Below are 22872 nucleotides of genomic sequence, written 5' to 3'. Positions count from 1 at the left end.
TTTCTCATGACAGTTGATCTGCAGTCACATATTACACCTACAGCACCCTAGCACATCCTTATTTTGTGTCATGAAGGATCCAGCCGAATGGCACGTTTATTTTTTTGTGCAAAACTAAACAATCACAAGTAATTGTTTCTAATTATTAATACGCAGTCCTTTTAACCAAGGATTATGCAACTCTCAACCCAGCTTAACTAAAAGTAAACGAGTTAGGAGCCTCTGCATGTAACTACTAGACTTTTACACATTACTTGTAAAGACCATCATTATGCCAAAAACATACTGTATGTGGAGAATCCCAACATTGATATTAGAACAATGTAATGGCATTTTCTGAACTATATGATATTTGCTACGTCCTAATTTTCTTTTCCTGCATTGGCTCCTAAGAACAGAGTGGCAATTTTGAGTGTATCTAAAGATCTCAGGAGCTTGGAGTTGCCAGTGCTCCCATAGATATGTGAAAGATTTTAAATCATCAACCACCAAAAGTTCATATACATATTTAGTTCCCCTATCTTGCCACCACTGGAAGGCCACCAGGTTGTCAATTGCAGAAAGAAACTGAGGGGTGTTTAAGATGCCCAAAAGGGGCAAATGGGGTGAGATCAAAGGGTCTGAAAATTTCACAAAGTCTCATATACACAGGGAGTGTGTCAAAGCCAGGTCCGAGACAGCAGGCCTATAATGAGGCTAGGTCCAGAGGAGGTAATAAGCGGAAAGGGGCAAACAGTCCATGATCACATGAAGTGCCATAAAGACCCTACACTGAAAGGTTTAGCATCTGACTTATATCCTTCCATGACTGATGCCACGGGATCCGATTTCAAAATGGGAAGCAGAATTGAGCAGAATTCTGGACCAGTCCAATTTAAACCATTTATGGCTTGATTCATCTAAATGTTCCCAGAATATATGTGCCCTGGAAAATGCCTATAAGTTGCTATCTCGCTGGTACATGACCCCAGTGCGGATAGCCAAGTTCGTTCATTCAGCGTCTCCCTTGTGTTTTCAGGAATGAAGGAACCAAGCACTCTTTTTCATATTTATTGCCCAAAGACTTTGCGTTTCTGAACCTGGGTCTACTCCATGATTAGATATATTTTACAAATTTCTTTAGTGCGCAACCCCTGGAAAGCTCCACTTACTTAGCCAATACCATCTCTGACTAAGGTCCAAACGAAGCTGATGGGGTTTGTGTTTCTGGCAGCCTGGCAGACTCTTGCAAAGGCTTGATGCCAACTGTTCCTTTAACTTCACTGAGGTCTAGCAGTGGTTAATGGGAACCACGTTCCATGAAAAGCTCACTTAAATACTGTCTGACTCGCATGCAAAATTCTTGAAAATTTGGAACACATGGATATCCTATAAAGACCATGTAAACTTGGACCACTCCTTACTCTCCATTTGATGGACTGGAGGACCCACTTCCATGCAGAGTCTTAATGTGAACCACACAGGGACCCTCTCTTGATATATCATCCCTTCCTACATACCCTCCCCCCTTCTCTTAATTGCTCTCTGAGGCTTTTGGATTGAGGCATTCCCTTGTCTCTCTCCTCTTATTCAGAATCCTCTCTTGGGCTCCACCTGCTTTCCCTGTCTTCACCTTGCCAAGGCCATTATCCTCCTCCTCTGCCATGCCTACCTGTCGGCCTTTTATAATGATGATTTTATTGCTTGTTTGTGATTTTGTACAGTTGGCTTACGCTGTTGTATGTACTATTCTCTTCAGCTGCTGGCAAAGTTTCCATATAATCGCCTTGGATATTTCTTTTTTCCCTGGTGTGTTTTAAAGTACATTTCAACTTTCTCACTTTTTTGTCACATTTGAAAGCCAATAAAAACATTTGTATAAAAACTTTTCCTGCAATGGAGCCAGTGGCGCAAGTGACCCTCCTGCATTATCTATCTTTGTAACACTTCTTTCTTGCATTGAAATTATAACTAATATCTAATTTATTGCTATAAATATCCCTTCTTTTTGTGTACATGTCTTTAAAAATGTCTCTGAAATGTTAATTAACAGTTTTATTTATAATTCAGCAATTAACATGTACTGTATAATACCTGTATAACACCATTGGACTTGTGTTCTCTGTAGATTGCAAAATATCAGCATTGCAACTAAATAATTATTAATGATTGTTGTATTGCATTATCTTTGGTTTTACAGAGGTCTTTCTTTGGATGTAGCCTCAGAAGTGACCCTTGTCAATGAGGAATATTGTAGCAATGAATCATTGCCATATAAACAACGCTCTTAAATTAGACAATGAATCATTTCAGGTGTATCCTCCAGCATCACATTTTAGTTCTCCCCCATGAGATTTCACCACAGCATCTTTTATCAGGTGTACTTGAAAAATTGTCATATCCATTCCTCACCGGTTATTGTGTCTTTTGTATATTAGTAAATGAACTATTACCTTATTTCTTGACACCGTAACGCCTACAAATGAAAAAATACTAGCTGGCTAACATTTTAAGGAGCTAAATATTACAATGGCATTACAACATTACAACATCCATATATCCAATGTGTAACACAACTACTAAATGTGAAATATTGTGTAGTTACCAAAGTTTGATATCCTTCAGACCATTATGTAGCTGCTGTACCTCTAAATCTATGAAGTGATTTTGTATTATTTATTATTTTGTGAGGTGAACAACTAGCTAAACTGCATTTTTTTACTAAAGCTCAGAAAATGCATATTTTTAGAGCATATTTCAACAAAGAAGAACTGCCTTAGTCAGATTAGAAGTGTTTCACTTCAATAATAGGGCTATATGATTGGTATTGAACACTTAAGTCTAGATAGTTACAATAAGATCATAAAACGTTTCCCCTCCCCATCAGTTGATCAAGGATTTAATCCTCCTTTTTTCAAGGGGATGATCCAACACTGAGTAATATTTACCTTAATTCATGGTCCTACAATCTTGCTTTATTCTGGTTCCAATTGTGAAAACTGATGCCCTGAAGCTGTGCTTCTTGCAATTCTCTGACCGGTCTTGCTGTTGGTCAGCACCTTCACTATAAAAGGACAAGGTCACAAAAACCTTATTGTCAATGTCATTTAGCTGTGATAAGGAAAGCATAGCAAGTGCTGCTGATAAACTGCTTAGGGAAAATATATGCCTGGTCCACAGAATAGGTTTTTTTCAACCCAGCGGGCTAAACAAAAAAAATTTAGAGATTGCCTTACTAACAGAAGGGATTTGTTGTGCTTTTGTGTGCTGACAGGGGGACTACCCCCTCTCACCAGAATATACTGATCAGAAATGGCAGCTATTGGCTGTCAGTGCTGATTAGATGCTGGCTTTCCAGCATGCCTGGAACAAAAAGATGTACACACAGGGCAAAAGTAATTCAGTTCCTGCTAAACTGACCTATGTGTACCCAGCTTTAGTGTAGTCAGGCGTTGGCTAAGTATAGAGGGTCAGTGAAATACTGGCTGCAGCTGCTCTCCACGGCTACTGCCCAGGGGTATTGAACTGGTTACTGGCTGCTTCCAGCAAGAGGAGGGAGCTGCTGAGCAGGAAGAGACTGAGTCAGGCAGCACTGCACTGTGGGAACTGTAGTCCAGAGAGACTGTACTATGGTAATTAAGAGCTTTTGAACTACATTCCCCATAGATAAATTGAAGAAAGGGGGAGGGGGAGAGCTACATTTTCCCAGACTGTACAGAACATAATGGACACATGTCCAGCGTGCGCCATCACTTGCAGCATATCTGCTGCCTGAGTGGATCCAGAGTGCGGAGTTACGATGTGTTGACAGCCAGTGCTGTCTAGGTACAGAACAGAAGGAGAGCTAATTGATGTGTGTGACTAGATTGTGAGCTGCAATATCACTGGGACTGGTGAGCTGCTACTGCTGCTGCAGTGATTTGCCATCTTCTGCTAGAGACACTGGACCCTTTAGGAACTGACCATACATCTATCTAGTAGCCTTACTTACTGCCTGAAGATTTGACAGGGACTGCACTCGTGTGCATCACCAGGAAAACTGGGCCCCATGCCAGTCAGCTGAAGAGATAGGACTATGGACTGTTTCCATCACAGCTGCTCCACAGAGACCTTTACCTTTTGCTTATATTAACAGGTACCTCTCAGGGGACATTGCACCATATCCTTGTCATTCTTCAGAGTATATGTAAACTAAATGGTGCTGTGCTTCTACTTATTTTATTGTTTCTGCATACAGAAATCACAATTACAGTGCTAAAGAAACAGAAAATAAATGATAGTGAACTCTAGAGCTCCACACAATTCCATACAATGTGGTAAAGATCTTGTGCTGATCCCTGTTGGTGAAAATTGTCCAGAAGTGCTGGACTGCTTCTGTGTGACAGCCAGAAGATGGCCTGTCAGATATACACACACGCTCGGTGGCTGCAGCCAATGGGAGTGTGTGTAAAACCCCACTCCCATGCTGTCAGGTCCATACAACATAATGACCTGGCAGCAAAAGGGTTAAAGTAGATGTAAATCCTTACTGAATATCATGTGAGCAGCAAAATGCTGTGCATCTTAAAGAACTGGGAGGGGGGGGGGCATATGCACTTTAGTGATAATAGACTGTGTGCCTTTTTTCCCATGGCATATTTCCAAATTGTTCCTGGCTGAAATTTTTTTCCCAGGCCATTCTTTTTTTAAAAGCTGACAGTGGGATATGCCTGGCTAATGTGCATCAGCACAGAGAGCATGTGAGAGGGTAATTTACAGAGCAGAAGCTTTTGTTAGATAGTGGTAAAGCATTATCACCCCATTAATATGCAGACACAAACAAAGAAAATGTTTTTCCTATAACAATTACAATGTGCTTAATCAAATACAGTTGTGGAAAAAATTAAGCAGAGGAAGGATAGCACATTTTGAATAAGTCCAACATGTGTAACCAGAAAGCATATTTTTTTGTCAGCAATTCCATTTTAAGCTCCAAGAAAAGATGACAGTCTGAATGGATGTCAGGACCACATCCTGAGTTTTATGCTGCAGCAAAGTCCTTCATTCCTTGTGGAGTGCATTTGTGATTACCAAGTGAATCCTTTGACTCTCTGCCTTGGGTCTTAGGCCAATTGGCCACTGGCACCACATTTTCAAGACAATAGGCACAGATCTAAAAGTACAGACTCAAACAGTTTGAGCAAGGCCAAACATTGAGATAGAATACACACAGTTATTTTCCAGATAAAAAAAGAGCTTTAGCTTTTTTTGGGTTTGAGAGGGGAGAGGGTCAATTGATTTTTAACAACAGGAAGGAGGGGAAGGAGGAGAGGTGCAACAAGGAAGCTGAAAATCTGGCAGCAACAGCTAGAATAAGATACAAAAGTATTTAGTCTGCAGCGACACAAATGTTTGCATCCCTGATATAGAAATATTTGCATTGCTGTAATAAAAGAGTGAAGGGATTTGTTTTTTCCTGGGTTGTCATGTTTGACATGCTGGAGCCCTTTTAAATTCCCATGGGGCTTTAGGCATATCATGCCATGCTCCCTGAAGAAGTCCAATATGTATAAATGCATGAGCTTGTGTGGCCTGTTTGAGACAGGACCTTATTTGGTATGTGTCGCTTCATTCTAGAAAAAATACCATTTTCCATTATGATCAGGGGAGAGCTAGCCTTTTATTTTTGCTTGAATGGGTGATCTTTCTGACTTTATGAAATCAGAGTTATCAGTGACCTGAGAAAAGTAGTTTTGATATGGCAGCAGACCATTTTGTATGGTTACGCATTATATACTGTACAGAAACAGATTGTATATGCACACTGGAATAGCTTTAGGATTGTTATCATATTCTTCAGATGGTGATTGTCCATCTACACTACAAATCTGTGGATGTTATATAAATTGTGAGGATTGGATGCATATGTTACCTTTTAGTGCCTGTTACTATATATGTTGGATTGTGACAATTTTATGTACAATGTATGGTATACTTTAAGTCACAGATGAACATTCTATCTGATCACTACCTTATTAGCCTCACAATCTCCCTGTCTTCTACCTCCTCTCTCTTCAACTGCCTAACAGTTACTCACAGAAACCTCCTCCTTAACTCTTCACTTCTCTACTCTGCTAGTGGCCAACTCTATGACAAAATCTAACCCCTGTCCTGCCCCAACCTAGCCACTTCTGTCTATAATAGTTCACTGTCATCCATCCTAGACACAATTGTCCCCCACACTACACACAGAATCAGGTCCCAACCCCTACAACCTTGGCAAACAGAAAACACCAGAAGTCTGAAAAAAACATAGCCATACTCTTTAGCACCTGTGGTGAAAGATTAGGGCTCAGAAATATTTCAACCAACATAGATCTGCCCTTCAAAAATATTACTCCTGCCTCCACGCTGCCAAGCAGATCTATTTTATCACTCTCATTAACACCTTTTCATCCACTCTCCTTCAGCTCTTCTCTACCTTCAACTCTTTACTTCTACTAATGCTTCCACCCACTACCTCATTCACTGCCCAGGAATTCACCAATCACTTCAAAAATAAGATTGATACAATTCGTGATGAGATCTCTGCTGTACAGACATCTCCCCCACTTATCACTCCATGTCTACAGGTACACTCATTACTTACTTCATTCAACCCCGCTACTATAGATGAGGTTGCTAAACTTTGATAACGCCCACTTAACCATTTGCCCCCTGGATTCTGTTCCCACACAAATGCTACGATCACCCTCTGGCTCTATCCTATCTATCCTACAATCTCTAACTCACATCTTCAATCTCTCCCTCTCTTCTGGCATCTTCCCCAACTCTCTAAAACATGCACTAGTCACCCCCATACTTAAAAGCCCTCAACCTTAACCAACACCACCAACCTTGACAACCTACGCCCAATCTCTTTGCTGTCCCTTTCCTCCAAACTCCTTTAGCGTCTAGTCTACAATCGACTGCATGACCATCTTACTGAAAATAACATTCTTGATCCTCTTAAGTCTGCATTTCACTCTAAGCACTTCACAGAAACTGCTCTTCTAAAACTCACAAACGGTCTACTAACAGCTAAAACCAATGGACACTATTCTGTACTCCTACTCCGGGACTTCTCTGCTGCCTTTGACACAGTGGACCACCCCTCCTCCTCAATAATATTCCACTCCATTGGTCTCCATGACTGCACTCTTCACTGGGTCTCTTCTTCCCTATCTCACCACACCTTCAGCATCAATTAAAATCTCACTTTCTCCTCTCCTCTTCCTTTTTCTGTCGGGGTCCCCCAAGGTTCTGTTTTTGAACTTCTCCTAGTCTTCATCTACATCTCCTCCCTGGGTCAACTGATAGCTTCCCTTGGCTTCCAATACCATTTCTACACTGACAACACCCAAATCTACCTCTCTACTCCACAGCTCACCCCATCAGTCTCCACACGCATCACTAATCTACTAATAGACATATCAGCCTGGATGTCACATCACTTCCTGAAACTCAATTTATCCAAACCATAATATTTCCTCCCCCACGTGGCCCTTCCCCTAACTTCTCTGTCAAGATTAAAGGTACAACTATCAACCTGTCCCCGCATGCCATGTCATGGTGCTAGGTGTTACCCTGGACTCTGAACTATCCTTCCATATAACCTATCCTATACTGACAGTTGATTTAGAGGAAGGCATAAAAAACCCCAATAAAGCATAATCCAATTTGCTCCTGCATGGGAAAAAATATCTTCCTGATCCCCCAAGAGGAAATTGGATATTCCCTGGATCAACTTTACCTGTAAATATTAGTATCCAGTTATATTATTCATGTCTAGGAAAGAATCCAGGCCTTTTTTTAAAACAATATACTGAGCTGGCCAGGACCAGCTCTTGAGGGAATCTATTCCACATTTTCGCAGCTCTTATTATGAAGAAGCCTTTCCGTATTTGATGATTAAATCTCTTTTCCTCCAGATGTAAAGAGTCCCCCCTTGTTCTCTGTGATGACATTAAGGTGAATAACTCTTCACTGAGTTCACTATATGGACCACCTTTGTATATATACATGTTGATCAAATCCCCCCCTCTTCTCAAGAGAGAATAAATTCAGTTCATCTAATCTTTCCTCATAGCTGAGCTCCTCCATGCCTCAACAGTTTGGTTGACCTTCTCTGCACTTTCTCTAGCTCCCCAACATCCTTTTTTTGTAAACTGGTGCCTAACACTGAACTGCACATTTCAGATGAGGTCTTACTATTGATTAGTACAGGGGCAAAATGATGTCTCTCTCAGCAGTCCATAACTCTTTTAGTACAAGAAAGGATTTTTGCTTGCTTTGGAAACCGCATTTCATGCCATTATTAAGGTTATGATCTACCAGAACAATCAGATCCTTATCCACCATTGATTCCCCCAGTTGTACTCCCCCTAGTTTGTAGGATGCATGCATGTTTTTAGCCCCTAACATTACATTTATCAACATTAAACCTCATTTGCCACACAGTTGCCCAATCAAATAGTGCATTGAGGACAGCTTGTAAGTTGGAGACATCCTGTAAGGACATTGTTCCACTGCATAGCTTGGTGTAATTTGCAAAAACTGAAATGATACATTTAATACCAAACCCTATAGCATAAATATAATAAAAAGTAAGGGTCTCAACACTGTACCTTGGAGAACATCACTAACAAAACTTACACCATTCGGAGTATGATTCATTAACCACTACTCTCTGAATACAGTCTTGTAACCAGTTTTTTTATCCATTTACAAATTGATTTTTCCAAGCCTGTAGACTTTACTTTACACACTAGTCGTGTGTGGGGAACTGTGTCAAACGCTTTTGCAAAATCCAGGTATATCATGTCCACAGCCACTCTTCTGTCCCAGGTTTTTCTCACCTCATCATAAAAAGAAATAAGATTTTTCTGACAGCTTCTGTCTTTTCGTGAATCCATGCTGAATTTTTGTGGCCTTAACTTCCTTTTTATATATTCTGTTATATTCCTTGTAACAGTTAAATGATGATAGCGTTTCTTCATATTTATATTTTTTAAAAGCTCTTTTCATATCATTTATACCTTTTTGTCCATTAGCCACATAGGTTTTAGCCACATAACTTTGTCCATTAGCCCCATAGGTTTTATTTTAGCCTTTTAAACTTGTTGCCCATGGAAATATATTTTGCAGTGTGTTCGCATACAGTGGTTTTGAAGAATTCCCATTTCTGTTCTGTGTTCATCAATGCCAATATTCTCTCCCAGTCTATGTCTCTGACAGCAGCCCTCAGCCTTGGAAAATGTGTTCTCTTAAAGTAAAGTGTTTTAATCTTTCTAGTATGTACTGCTTGTTTAAAGCTAACATTACATGACATCAAGTTATGGTCACTGCTACCCACAAGTTCTTTTATATGAACATTAGTAAGCTCTGCATGGTTTGAGAATTTTGTTTTGTGATCCTGTGTATTAGACCACACAATCTGTGCTTTGGGAGGACCACAATAGGGACTGTGTACCATATACCTACCTCCTCACAGTTTACCACTGTAGGCACAAAAATGGGCTAAAAAGTGCAGGAGTCCTTGATGATGAACTACTAGCAGAGTAAAAAGAAACAGCTCCCTAGAGCCTCTCTTCCTAATATAATCACATAAGAAAAAGAGGCCGCAGAAATGAAGGAGTAAGAAGAGGAAGAGGGAGAGTGAGAGAAAGAAGAGGTGAGGGGCAGTCCTAAAAATGACTGTTGGATCTCTGAGTTGTTGTGCCACTTGCCAGTTTGTGTGAGGTTGAGGGCTTTAGCTGTATTCTTTAAGAGCAAACTTTCCCATAGATTTTAGGTCTTTTTGTGCTACTTCCACCAGGTAATTCACACCTACAACCTCTTGATAGAAAAAATCTGGTGTCTCAGCAAAAACAAGCTTAAAAAGCTCAAGTGGAAATTAATTATATTGGGATGATGTTGCTGCTGTAATTAGGCTAAGGTAAGTGTAAAAGGTAAAAAAATCAATTATTCATCCAAAATATAAAATGCCTGAATGTGTTGTTCATAGAAAGCATACTGTTCCACAACATGATATATAGCCTAAAGGCATCTACCATGCATACAATATAAACAATTGGTGTTTTTTTTTTTTCATGTTACCTGAGAGATTGTAATAAGCAAAATGATCTGCTCCCTGCTGTAAAGTATTTTTTTATATTTATTGTTCTGTTTTGTTTTGTTAAGTGTCCAGTGTCCAGCAACTTTTTTTCACAATTGCTTGCCCATTAGCCCTGAAAAACTCAGAATTTGGGTAAATACTTTTCTTAAAAGCTGTTGCAGATTAACTTTCATTTAAATTAAGCCAACAACTGATTGGCAGTTGACAACTGTAGTGAATTTTCACTTTTGATTACCAAAAATAAAAATCTGTTTAAGTACATTGAGAGTAAAGCTGAAGTCAAATCAGGGAACAATAGTTTTAATAATCAAAATAAAGATGAAGGATGAATAGGCTGTTCACTTTTCAAGATAATTTTCCCCAGAGCTTAGTAAATGTGGTGCATTTTCACTGTGCAAAGCACAATCGATCACATGCAAGGACATTTTTTTTGTTAAGTGTTTTTGCTTGCACATGATTGCATGATGGACATCAACAGTGCTTCACCTCATTCCCTAAACTCTAGGAAAATTTCCCTTGCAATCTGCAACTTCCCTGGCAAAATGAACAGTTTATCAACCCAATGTTTCTGATATAGTGTACACCCTTAAATGCGCTGCATGTCAGGAAAAGTTACATAGCAGTGCACTGGTGTTCAATGGCGCTACATTTTAGTCTGTATCTATACTATTGTCCCACTGAGTGTGGATACAGAGCTGCTCACTTGGACATAAAGAAATATGAATTATGCCCCTTTCATGAGAGGAGTAGGGGGGCTGCCATTTCTTGATCCCTTCTAAAAATGATAATTGCATGACTTTACGTGTCTTTAATACTTTCTGGTTCACTGACACTGTAAATGAGTGTCAGACAAATTACCGAATTCCTTATCCATGTACAAATTCCATGTCATTAATTTAAAAGAGAAGTGTGGGATCTTTTTTTTTGCACAATCATACTTACCTAGGTGGATGCAGCCTTGGTCTTATGCTGTATCTGTCCCCTGCCGGCTCTAAGGGTGAGAATTCAGTGATCACAGAGAACGGGACTGTCAGACTGAGAGGCTGAGCCAGGTGTTGCTCCAGACTCTGGGGTGGATCCCAACTTTGAATTTGGGATCTTTCCCCAGCTTGGACCAGCTGAGTGACGTCAGCTGACAGCAGGTTTCAGCCCGCTGTCAGCTGAAAACAGGTGACAGGAGTGCAGAACGAACTACACTCCTGTGATCCACAGGAGAAATACAGCCAAAAGAGCTTTAGCTGTACTTCTCCTATAAAAAGCACTGAATCATTATCATCAGCTTAAAAGCCAGGGAACATGCATTCTTAAAAGAAGATCTCAACAACAGCATTCCCCATAATGTTAGTTGTACTTGAGGAATAAACTCCTTGTTTTTTATTTTACAATAGCTCAGTTGGGGAGATCACTGCACTAATGTCGCTTAGTTAGTGCAGAAATCTCTCACTTTATTTTTTTGTTGAGCCTGCTGGATTGAACAAAAAAAATACTCCCATGTGTATCCAGCATTTACTCACTAGAAATCATGGTATTCATGTTTTGCTCAGATGAGGGGTGAGAAGAAGAAATGTTGCATACAAGCTGAAGAAATATTTCCAGGTTTTGGGTTGTACTGGTGCTGAGGTGTTCAATTTGAAATTGACCATTGAGTCATAAAATGGTTGCTTTACATGACTTGTTCACTATTCATTATTGAGGGTTAAATTCCTTGCCTTCCTTTAAGTAATGAAATGTATTAAATTCTGTTTTAAGGAACAATTGTACTTCAAATTATTTTATTGGAGGTTTCTCAGTTCATTGTGGCTGATATCAACATATCCATAGTAATAATACTGTTTTGATGACACTTTGTGTTCCACCACCATCCTTTTTAGGCATTTAGGCAGAGTAAAATTTTAGGATTCCTCTTCCACCTGAAGCCTGAAATAAGCATGTATTAATTATAGGATTAGCTAAATGGATGTATCTCTTTCTATAATTACTGATAACATGCATGCTTCATTCATTGTTATAATGCCATAGTCAATATCGCTAAGTAACTCTATAAAAATGGTGTGTACAGACTTTTTCAAAATTATATTTCAGTTCTGGGTATTACCATTATAAATTATTTTGGTAGTAAACTATAAAATATGTTTTTTCCCAAAATGATTAATTGTTAAACATATTTTTTTATTTCACATAGGATTGAGAAATTACTGAAACTGTATTCACATCAATAAATTTGTTCTATCAACTGTTGACATAGTTGATTGGAAATAACACAGCATATACAGGTATATATTATAAATCTGGATGCTTACAGTGATCTTTTCAGTACACATATAAATTTACCATTTCAATTAATAAGAATGTGCACCATATCCTGATACACTTTTACTAAAATATAAGACCAATTAATTCTAATAATTTTTAGGCTTGAGTTAACTGATTCTCTGCATTGTCATCTGGGTATAAAAGGAAACCTGAAAATATGCTGTCATCGTCATTGCTAACATAAAGGCCATTCCAGTCCCTAGCAACCTCTAACCACACCTGATCCCCAGCATTCAATTTCAAAACTAACATGGCTGAGGCCTGGTCAATCTCTTGTCCATAGAGTGTTTCACGACTTTTGAACATCTTTTTGTTCTGGGCAACAATACTAATCCGTGCTGGGCGGCCTCTGACTGTGACATGAAATGCAAACACATAGGTTCCTGAAATAGTGCAGTTAAACTTTCCTGTTGTAGGGTTATATTCTTCTTGCTCATTGTACAGTATTCTATCAAATTTTACAGGTGCATTAGGAGCAGGGAAAGGCTTTGATAGACCCACTGTAAAGGCAGATTTCATGGGTTTGGGATTATCACCTTTGGAGCCTTTTAGTCCTCTAGAACCTTTTTTTCCAGGAGCTCCACGAAGTCCTTTCATGCCAAAATTGCCTTTTGGGCCTGCAGGACCTATTGAGCCTGGAGCCCCCATCTCACCTTTGTCCCCTTTTGATCCAGGTTCTCCTTTCTCTCCTCGCTCTCCTTCTAAACCTGGTATACCATTCAATCCAGCATCTCCTTTAATACCTTTATCCCCTTTTACTCCTCTCTCCCCGGTTCCTCCTATTTCTCCCTTTTCTCCCATGTCTCCAATATTTCCTTTTTCTCCTAAATCTCCTTTCTCTCCTTTGTCCCCTTTCTCACCATCAACGCCTATTAGACCTTGGTCTCCCTTTTCTCCCCTGTCCCCCTTTGTGCCATTTTCACATATATCTCCTTTATTTCCTTTTTGTCCTTTCATGCCAGCAAGTCCAACATTTCCTTTTTCTCCTTTCGGCCCCATTTCACCTAAAAGTACAAAGACACATATTGAGTATCAGATTTTAGGACATAAAGTGTTACAGAATCAAATGTAATATATTACAAAAACAATGTAATATATTGCAGCTTGCCAACGCTTAAATATGGTGGCTGCATTTGTTTCCTTTTTTCCTTTAGTTTTACCTGGTGACGCCTTGGATGGCAGCATTTTCAATCAGGGGAGAGGGTAGTTTTAAATGCACTAACAGATTTAGGTGTGTTTGACTAACAAATCGAAGCAGAACACCAGCTAACACTTTTTAAGCAGTTAGGTGCTTTAATGTGTATTACTAATCAATGCAAGTGTAAATGAGACCTAACTCTTCAACATGCATGTTTGATATGTTTTTTGATGCATTTGTGATGCTTTTTATGTAACTTTAATGAAGCAAATGCCCTGTGTGCGTTGGCTTTCTACTTTTTTTAAAAAGGATGTGATGTCTAATGGGAAGTGGTGATGAGGAAGTCGCTAGATTTGAGGTGTGGTTAGGTGTTGGTGTGGTATCTGGTGTTTTTGTTTTTTTAATAATTTGGTATTTTTGGTGGCTCAGTAGTACCCCCACTCATCAATTTCCTGTTTATTAGTACCTCTGCTCAGCTTATCTCCAGATCATCAGTTTCCAAGCTTAGTAGATCTGCTCAGTGGTTCCCTGGCTCAGTAGTACACCTTGTTTAAATAGATCCCCCGAGTTTCTTGGCTCAGCAGATCACTCAGCATTTTCCTGGCTCAGTAGTATATTCCCCCTTTAGTAGTATCCCCCCTGCACAGAAGCACATTATCCCTCTGCTCATCCTACTAAAACTTTGCTCTGCTGATCCCTTCTTCTGCTGATTTTCATTCAAAGTACTTTAAAAGAAAGTGTAAAATACCACATTTTGAAGCAAATGTAAATGAGGCCTAACAGTTTTTTTCCTTTTGGAATAAAGGTTTTATATAAATCAATAAAAGCTGATCGTTGTAAGCACCCGTCAGTGTTAAATGGTTTGTCTCAACCCTGTAACTGCCACTTTTGCTGGACTATTTTAGGAAGTTGAAAAAGAACAAACTTACTGGCAGGATCACCAGGTGAACATAAAGGGAAAACTGAGTTTAATACTTCTTTAAGTAGAGGGGAAAATGCACTCTTCATGTAGAGGTTAAGTAAGGCACTTTTTGAAGAGGTTAAGAAGCCCACTGCTCAAATATAAATAGTAAATAGTTTAGATTTATAAGGTAAATAGAAAATGGCTTGTAATTTATGTTTGCGTACCATAACTCACCTGTTGGTTGCATTGTTTCAAAGTCAACTTAAGTAGTGTCTGCAGTTGCCACCAGCATGTGTCCCTATGTTTCTTTTCTCCATTCTAAAACATTACCATCTACTACTGGCTGTTGAGTGACTTGGTATACCTGTTCCCCATTGAGCCAAGTGCCACAACATCCTATCTTACTTACTGAAACTAATGTTTAGGCCATGCTGAGGCTCTTTTAAATCCAGTATATCCTATATACCTTCCTAGTAATTACTTTTGATTTGTTTTGATTGATACTTTTAGGTTTGTCCTGCTTTACCTTTTGCTATATATTTACTAATTTTCATAAAAACATTTCACATTAATTTATCATTCTTTAGGCAATCTCAATATAATTCACAAACTATTCTTAGGAAAGATTTATGTGGAGGAATTGTTAAATATAGAGGGTAAATAGCCTACTAGATAGAAGCAGAGGGTACATAGAACATTTTCAGAACCAGACAATGCAAACTGCTACTTGTAAGCAGCAGATAAATAGCGCACCTTTTTGAGGAGGGCAAAGTAGTGCACTGCTGAGTAATAAAGAGTAATGCTGGCCACACACAGCTTGAGTACCAAAAGGGCAACCCACAGCTTGAATTTCAGCCGATTCAGCAGGAATATGGTCCTGTCAGGACCACCTGGCTTGACAAACTTCAATCTGAAAATCAAAGAAGCCAGATGGAAAATTCTTTAGAACAGTGCCTACAGCCAGTCAGTAGCAATCCCTGTTTGGGTATTCTGACAGGTGTAGGAGCAGCAGCTGTCAAATATAATAGACAGCAGGAAAGATTACTCTATCCACGCTAATTAGCGTAGCTCAGATCAATGCCTAGGTGATGCACTACAAAGAAGAAGATCAACTACTAGTTGTAGTGACAGAAACCGAAAGATATCTGAAAGAAACAACAGTTATACAAAGCCTATCAAATAATTTAACCTCCAACTATCAGTCAGGGTAGGCTGACCTCTTGCTGAAAATACTAGATGACTGGGTGTCACACAAAACCTCTTGCTTCAATGCTCTGAGTCACTAACTCATAACAAGTACACAGATGGAAAAAGTTAGAATACAACAAAAGTCAGGCACCCAATGTAATGAAGTAAGAGGGTCAGAATCAGGGGCGGACTGACAACTCATGGGGCTCCCGGGCAATAGGGGATCATGGGGCCCCTGTGTCCTCGCCCACACCCAAAAGCACCTATGAAAAAGCCAATGAAAGGTACCAGGGGCATCTCATGGGCCCCCCTGCTGACCCCGGGCCCTCGGGCAGTGCCCGAGTGCTCGAATGGTCAGTCCGCCCCTAGTCAGAATGAAACCAGGACAAACAGCATTTTCAAAAGGGTAGATTAGCAATGACAGCCTCCGTTTCTCCCATGATGGGTTTACTTAAATTGATATTAAAGGCTCTGGTTTTAAAAAAAAAATAACAAACATGCCATATAATCATAAATAGTGCAGCGCTTGAAGCAATACTACACGCAATACAAAAACTGTGCTCACATACAAATGTGACAATATTAAATAATATAAATAATATTAAAATATATTAAATCATTGAATAAAATGTATCTTAAATATATAGTGCCACTCAAAATAATCTCTTGACAATAGTGCCCACACAGTAAAGAAATAATAACAGCCCCCTACAAAGGAGGATAATTTAAACAGTGCTTTAAGTGTAATAAAGTGACCACACTTCAAATACCACTCAAATAATCAAACAAAAAGTCCATGAAATAATCCACAGGTGATATAAAATTCATGCAATGTGCAAAATAGTGCTTGTATTCCGTGAGCGTGTCCACACTCTTCACCTACTAAGGCTAAATTGCCTCCTCACCTCCTCCAAGTGACCCCCAAGGGCCAGACAGCTTTCAGGATCACCCTGGATCCCTATTTCCTGACGGCAAGTACCTCTCCTCACGGTGTGGATCTCTTAGGGGACTCCCATTACCCCAGACCGGAAGCTTCTGCAGAATAATTGCTCACCAACTCAGTGAGCCAAAAAAGGAATCCTCTAAGTGTAGTATTTTAGCCAAGATTCTTTATTGTTAGTAAACAGAAAAGAAGAACCCACTCACATGTTCCCGCAGTCCTCCTTCCTCACCAATATGTGGGTGTACTGCATGTAAAGGAACTTCCTGGGTATACCAAGATGGCGGCTGGCTCCGGAAGTGCGTCATCGCGTACCGGAAGCTGCGTAATAGCGTACCTACGCGTTACATCACTGGTTACTCGTGACTTCCTCGGGATACCCCTAATGGGTAATGGGAGTCCCCTAAGAGATCCACACTGTGAGGAGAGGTACTTGCCATCAGGAAATAGGGATCCAGGGTGATCCTGAAAGCTGTCTGGCCCTTGGGGGTCACTTGGAGGAGGTGAGGAGGCAATTTAGCCTTAGTAGGTGAAGAGTGTGGACACGCTCATGGAATACAAGCACTATTTTGCACATTGCATGAATTTTATATCACCTGTGGATTATTTCATGGACATTTTGTTTGATTATTTGAGTGGTATTTGAACTGTGGTCACTTTATTACACTTAAAGCACTGTTTAAATTATCCTCCTTTGTAGGGGGCTGTTATTATTTCTTTAATGTGTGGGCACTATTGTCAAGAGATTATTTTGAGTGGCACTATATATTTAAGATACATTTTATTCAATGATTTAATATATTTTAATATTATTTATATTATTTAATATTGACACATTTGTATGTGAGCACAGTTTTTGTATTGCACGTAGTATTGCTTCAAGCGCTGCACTATTTATGATTATTGTACACACTGTTTGGGTATCAGTTTAAGTGCTGGCAGCTTTCAGTAGGTAGACTTCCTTTCAGCGCAGGAGGACTCTTCTCTGTATTTCAGTTTTTAACAAACATGCCATACTTACCTTCTCTGTGCAATGGTTTGCACAGAGCAGACCCGACCCTCCTCTTCTCAGGTCCTCTACTAATGCTTCTGGACCCTCCCCTTTGCTGAGTGCCCCCGGAGCAAGCTGCTTGGGGTCATAAGACACAGAGCATGGCTCAACCTCCACCACAGCTTACTCATCACTGGCTGTGATTGACAGCAGTGGGAGCTAATGGCTCCCACTGCTGTGTCTCAGCCAATGAGGGGAGAGAGACCCAGGAGAGCCGAGGCTCCCATACACAGCGCTGGATCAAAATCAGGCTCAGGTAAGTATTATGAGGGGTGGGGGAGAAGCACACAGAAGGTTTTTGCACAAAACTTATGAAGATAAAAAAAAATTCAGCTTTTACAATCACTTTAAACTATCAAATGCACTAGTATAGTATATAATTTTCTTGCAATTTGGTGTAACCATACATTATATTAGATACACCTCTTTTTGTAAATTTGTTTTTTTTTATTATTATTATTATTATTATTACAACACATGACAAGCAAATTATCCCAGATAACTGTGGTAGTCTGTGTATAGCCTTGTTAAATATGCTTGAAGAAATGCTTCCCTAATATTGCATGTACATTCAATTATCTAATCTTAGATACATTTAAGCTGCACTTACTTTTTGTTTCAATGTAAATGCACCCATGTGTAAAGACCCTCTTGTTTATGTTCATTCATAAATCATTCACACTAACACAAAATACCTTTAACATCAATGATTTAGCAGTAGTCTAGATATATATATTAAAAATCAATCTAAAAACTAGGCTCAGACCATAGATAAAAGGGCCTTTGCCAGCATCAGACCATTTTGTTAAAGATAGAAAAAAAGTTGTGTCAGGTGGCATAGAGCGATGTTTTCACTAACAATGATGAATAGTGATGTCGTAAATAAATGATTTATTAGAAACATGCTTGTACTTATTCAATTATTCAGCGGTGTGCTGGTAACTTGTACAAGCCAGTCAGAAATGATCTCTCATCAGTGTGCTTCTCTAAAGCTGGCCACACCCCCACATTTGACTTGCATTCGTTTTAGGTTTTACAGTCACATCTTGGGGAATTTAAACACCCAATTTGTCTTTAAGAGCTTAAAATTGATCCTTGCGTCAACCCAATTGATCAAAGCAAGATCAGGCATGACTGAAAATGTTGTCATTTGACCAATTTCATGTTGAGAGCAAAAAATGTGATCAAACAAAAAGAAAAATGAGAAAAATCTTGATACATTTTAATTATATTTTGAATGAGATAAAATAATTCTAGCTAAACATACTGCAGCAGTGTATTAGTTATTTTTCCTTTCAATTAACAGTCTAGGCTAGTGGTCTCCAAACTGCGGCCCGGGGGCCAGATGTGGCCTTTTGCTTGCCTTGATCCGGCCCTTGAGACACTATTCATCCCACTGACATTAACAATGGGACATAATTCCCCCTTCTGTAAACCAACAATGCGGTACTATGGGACATAATTCCTCCTTCTGTCAACCAATGATGCAATACTATTCCCCCCACTGACACTAACCATAGGGCACTATTCCTCCAACTGATACCAACAATGGGGCACTATTCCTCCCACTGACACCAACAATGGGGCACTATTCCTCCCACTGACACCAACCATGGAGCACTATTCCTCCCACTGACACCAATGATGAGACACTATTCCTCCTACTAACACCAACAATGGGGCACTATTCCTCCCACTGACACCAACGACAGGGCACTATTTCTCTAATACAAAAAACGGTGCGCAATGGGGATTATTTACTAAGATTGGAGAGTGCAAAATCTGGTGCAGCTCTGCATAGAAACCAATCAGATTCCAGGTTCTTTTTGTCAAAGCTTAATTGGACAAGCCAAACTTAAAAGCTGATTGGCTACCATGCACAGCTGCGACAGATTCTGAGTGTTCCAGTTTTAGTAAATCAACCTCGATATCTCTTTATTTGTTGCTATCAAAAAAAAACATCAGAACAAGACATAACATTTTATATACGTTGTGAGATTTATTCTTTGCAATAACATTTTTTAGCAAATAATATAATTAATTCTCCATAACTTTCCCAAATTAGCATGTTACGCTTACTAGTGAAGCGTACACATTATTAAGTGTGGCCTGTTCCTCCAGTGATGAGTGGACATATTCTAAGGCTACAGTAATTAAAATGTATTTAAACAGCACAAAATTTAGCAGCAGACTCTAGTAGCATCTGTGTTTCTATAATTGCTATACAGTTATCAAGAACACATACTGCATTCTTTGCCAGAGGGAACAAGTGTAACAATCTGTTAAAGGCCTTCCCCTGGCATCAGACGGGTTAAATCAATTATTTAAACAGTGTTTCCTAATCAGAAGCACATGTTTGCTCTCCAGTCACACAGAGGACTTCCAATGTATGCCTGTCTGCTACCTGCAGTATGTATGAACCCAACTTATCTCTGGGGGGATTGCTTCTCCTTCAGCAGAATCAATTTGAACACAAGTCACCGGAGCAGAGTTTCATTACAAAAGAGGCAGAATGAGAAACAGACAAACATAATTGTACATCATTCATTATCATTACCTGCTTCTCCTGGCTTTCCTGGGAATCCGGGAATCCCATTTGCTCCTTGGTCACCGTGCTCACCTTTCTCACCTACATATAAACATCTGCATTAACATTATCCACAGTAAAGACCTCGAGTCCCCGAAGGACCTGCAGGCTGGTGAAAATGTAATTATAGCACCTTTAAAAATCTAGTTACATTAAAGAAATCATTACCAAAGCAAGAAAACAAGAAAAGATCAAGGTGACATTAGCAGAATGTAATTCTTCTTCAGTGTAGCCCTTCTGCTCTCACAGCGAAAGGAGAGATTCATAACTCTCACTGATCCCTATAGAATAATGTTGGAGACATACAGTATATGGTTACATGTGTCTTAAGGGAAATGGTGCACAGAGCACAAACGCAGCACAATGTGTTGCAGTTGCCTTTGGATTTATTCGAAAATATTTTCTCCATAGAGACTAGCATATTGCATATATCCTGTTATGCTGTTCGTACTACAGGGTTGAATTGTAACTTTGTTTGTGATGACTTTCTTTTCTCTCTATCTAGCAGGTATCAACAATTATCAGTATGAATATATGATTTTACATAGAGAATCATTTTTTTTTATTATTCTTTCTTTAATGACTTAGCAAAGGAATGAACAACTGTCTCATTGACATCTCCAGACAGATATGTCATTCCTTCAGGGTATACAGAAGTGTTGCCATCAGTAAACATCTTACAATTATGTCTATGGTGTAGAAAGTTGAATAGGTTAGTGGTAAACATTACGTAGAGCATTTTCCTTCTGCTCTCCTTAGTTTTTACATTTTTTTTAAAATTTCTGAAACAAGTTTAGAATATGGATATCAAGATTAGAGAACCCTTAAACAGTATATGTGTATATATTGTCTAACAGTATACATATGATGTACTGTATACAGAAATGATAGGCATATTTTGGACTATTTTAGGTATAGCCAGGTATTTTGAATTTAGCTTATCCATGGCCAGCATGCGAGCTGGTGCTGTTCTTGTTTGGGTTAATTCAGGTACTTAAAATACTTCCATCATATTTGGTATTTGCAGTATAATGCCACATTTACCATATGATACTTGTAGATCAGTGTCTAGGACAGCACCAAGCCGCAAATTTACAAACTTTGATAAGATTTTCCTTATTTTGTTGCCCTTCTCTGGACATTTCTGGGGTATGCTAAGAGGAGTCAGAAGCCTCTTTACTATTCAGATAACATAAAATCATCTTTCCTTTTTCTTGTTTGATGATGTGTACAGTTAAAAAGTTGTCCTGTGTATAAAGCAGAACACATGACATGATGCCTACAACAGTGCATTCTAGCAGTACTTCTTACTAAAAAAAAAAATCAAATGACCCAAGGGACAGAGCTTGGACAAAAAACATCATTGTTCCATATTCCCCGCCTGTCCGGGATTTCACAGGACTGTTCTCAGGATTTCAGCAAAATACTGTGTCCTGGAGCCAAGCGTTGGAGAACGTGTTCCTGTGCCCCATGCAGAGTGTGTGGCAGAATGATTTCCTACAGTCTATATGATCCAGGCAGGAGAAGGAAAGAGTAGCACAGGACACAGACTACATAGCAAAGTAAGTGTTTTCCACCAACACTAGTATGTAACAACCCCCCGGGAACTACTATTGCTCCCCATGCCCCGCTAGACACTATTGTTTTCTCATATCCCCGTTAGGCACTATTGTTTACCCCACACCCCACTGTTGTTCCTCCTAACCCCCTGCTGGGCACCTTTGTTCCTCCCAGCCCTTTATGAACACTAATGTCCCCCATACCCCCTTCTGTATACTATTGTTCCCCTTTACACTCTCTGGACACTATTGTTTGTTTCACCCCTTTTCTGGACACCATTGTTCCCCCACCACCTCTTGGCACTACTGTTTCCACCCTCCACAGGGTTCTTCTATTCCTCTCAACTTTTACTGTGCACACTTGTTCCCCTTGCTAGGTCCTAATGTTCACCCACTCACTGAGCCCAATATTTGCCCACTTCATTCTGAACACCAATCCCACCCACCCACCTGCATTCCACTTGAACATCAATGTTGTCTCCTTACCCCACCACTAAGCCATGTCCTCCACCTTCTCCCTCTGAAACAAATGTACTTTTTTCTCCCACAGACCACTGACTTTAGGGTATCCTTCCTTCAATAGATACTAACATGGGGCATTTTTTTCTTCCCAATGACTACCGTCTCCAGGTATTCTTTCCTCCAACTGACTACTACCCTTGACATTTTTGCTTCCTCAGGTTACCAACACTAGGTATTTTTTACTCACAGTGATCCCGTGACATTGTTTTCTTCCCAGTGGCTACTAACTCTAGGGCATCCTCTCCACCACACACCAACCTGCCTATCCCAGTAACAGCATCACCAATATTGGGCTTTTACAGTGTCACATTTTTACAGTGTTACCATAATGAATGAGGGGATGTGAGACACCATACCCCACTATCTCAACAGGCGTAGAGGAATGTAAACAGCCTCAGCCTGGAACTCTATCTTTAGTCCACCGATCGGGGCATAATCATAGCGTTAACCGTTAATAATAAAGGTAAAACAAACCTTAAAGTGTTATTAAACCCACAACAGTAAAATCAGTCTGTATATGCAGTAAAGCATGCTTGTTATACTCATTGTGGAACCT

The 22872-nt window shown here is 39.6% G+C and overlaps 1 protein-coding gene across 1 annotated transcript in view; it reads right to left on the bottom strand.

Moving 5' to 3' along the window:
- Positions 1-12262: 12262 nt before the first annotated feature.
- Positions 12263-22872, bottom strand: part of LOC149463269 (uncharacterized) — a 38052-nt gene continuing 27442 nt past the window's right edge. The window contains exons 4-5 of the mRNA XM_089675453.1: positions 20206-20277; positions 12263-13431 (exon numbers count right to left, since the gene is read on the bottom strand). Of these exons, the coding sequence (XP_089531579.1) occupies positions 12524-13431; positions 20206-20277 (980 nt within the window). The 3' untranslated portion in view covers positions 12263-12523. The remainder of the gene's footprint in view (positions 13432-20205; positions 20278-22872) is intronic.

The sequence above is a fragment of the Staurois parvus genome, unplaced genomic scaffold (genome assembly GCF_062004578.1).
Source record: "Staurois parvus isolate SC_StPar_1 unplaced genomic scaffold, SC_StPar_1.0 ptg000155l, whole genome shotgun sequence".
NCBI lineage: Eukaryota > Metazoa > Chordata > Amphibia > Anura > Ranidae > Staurois > Staurois parvus.
This window is presented reverse-complemented; position numbering and strand designations above follow the sequence as displayed.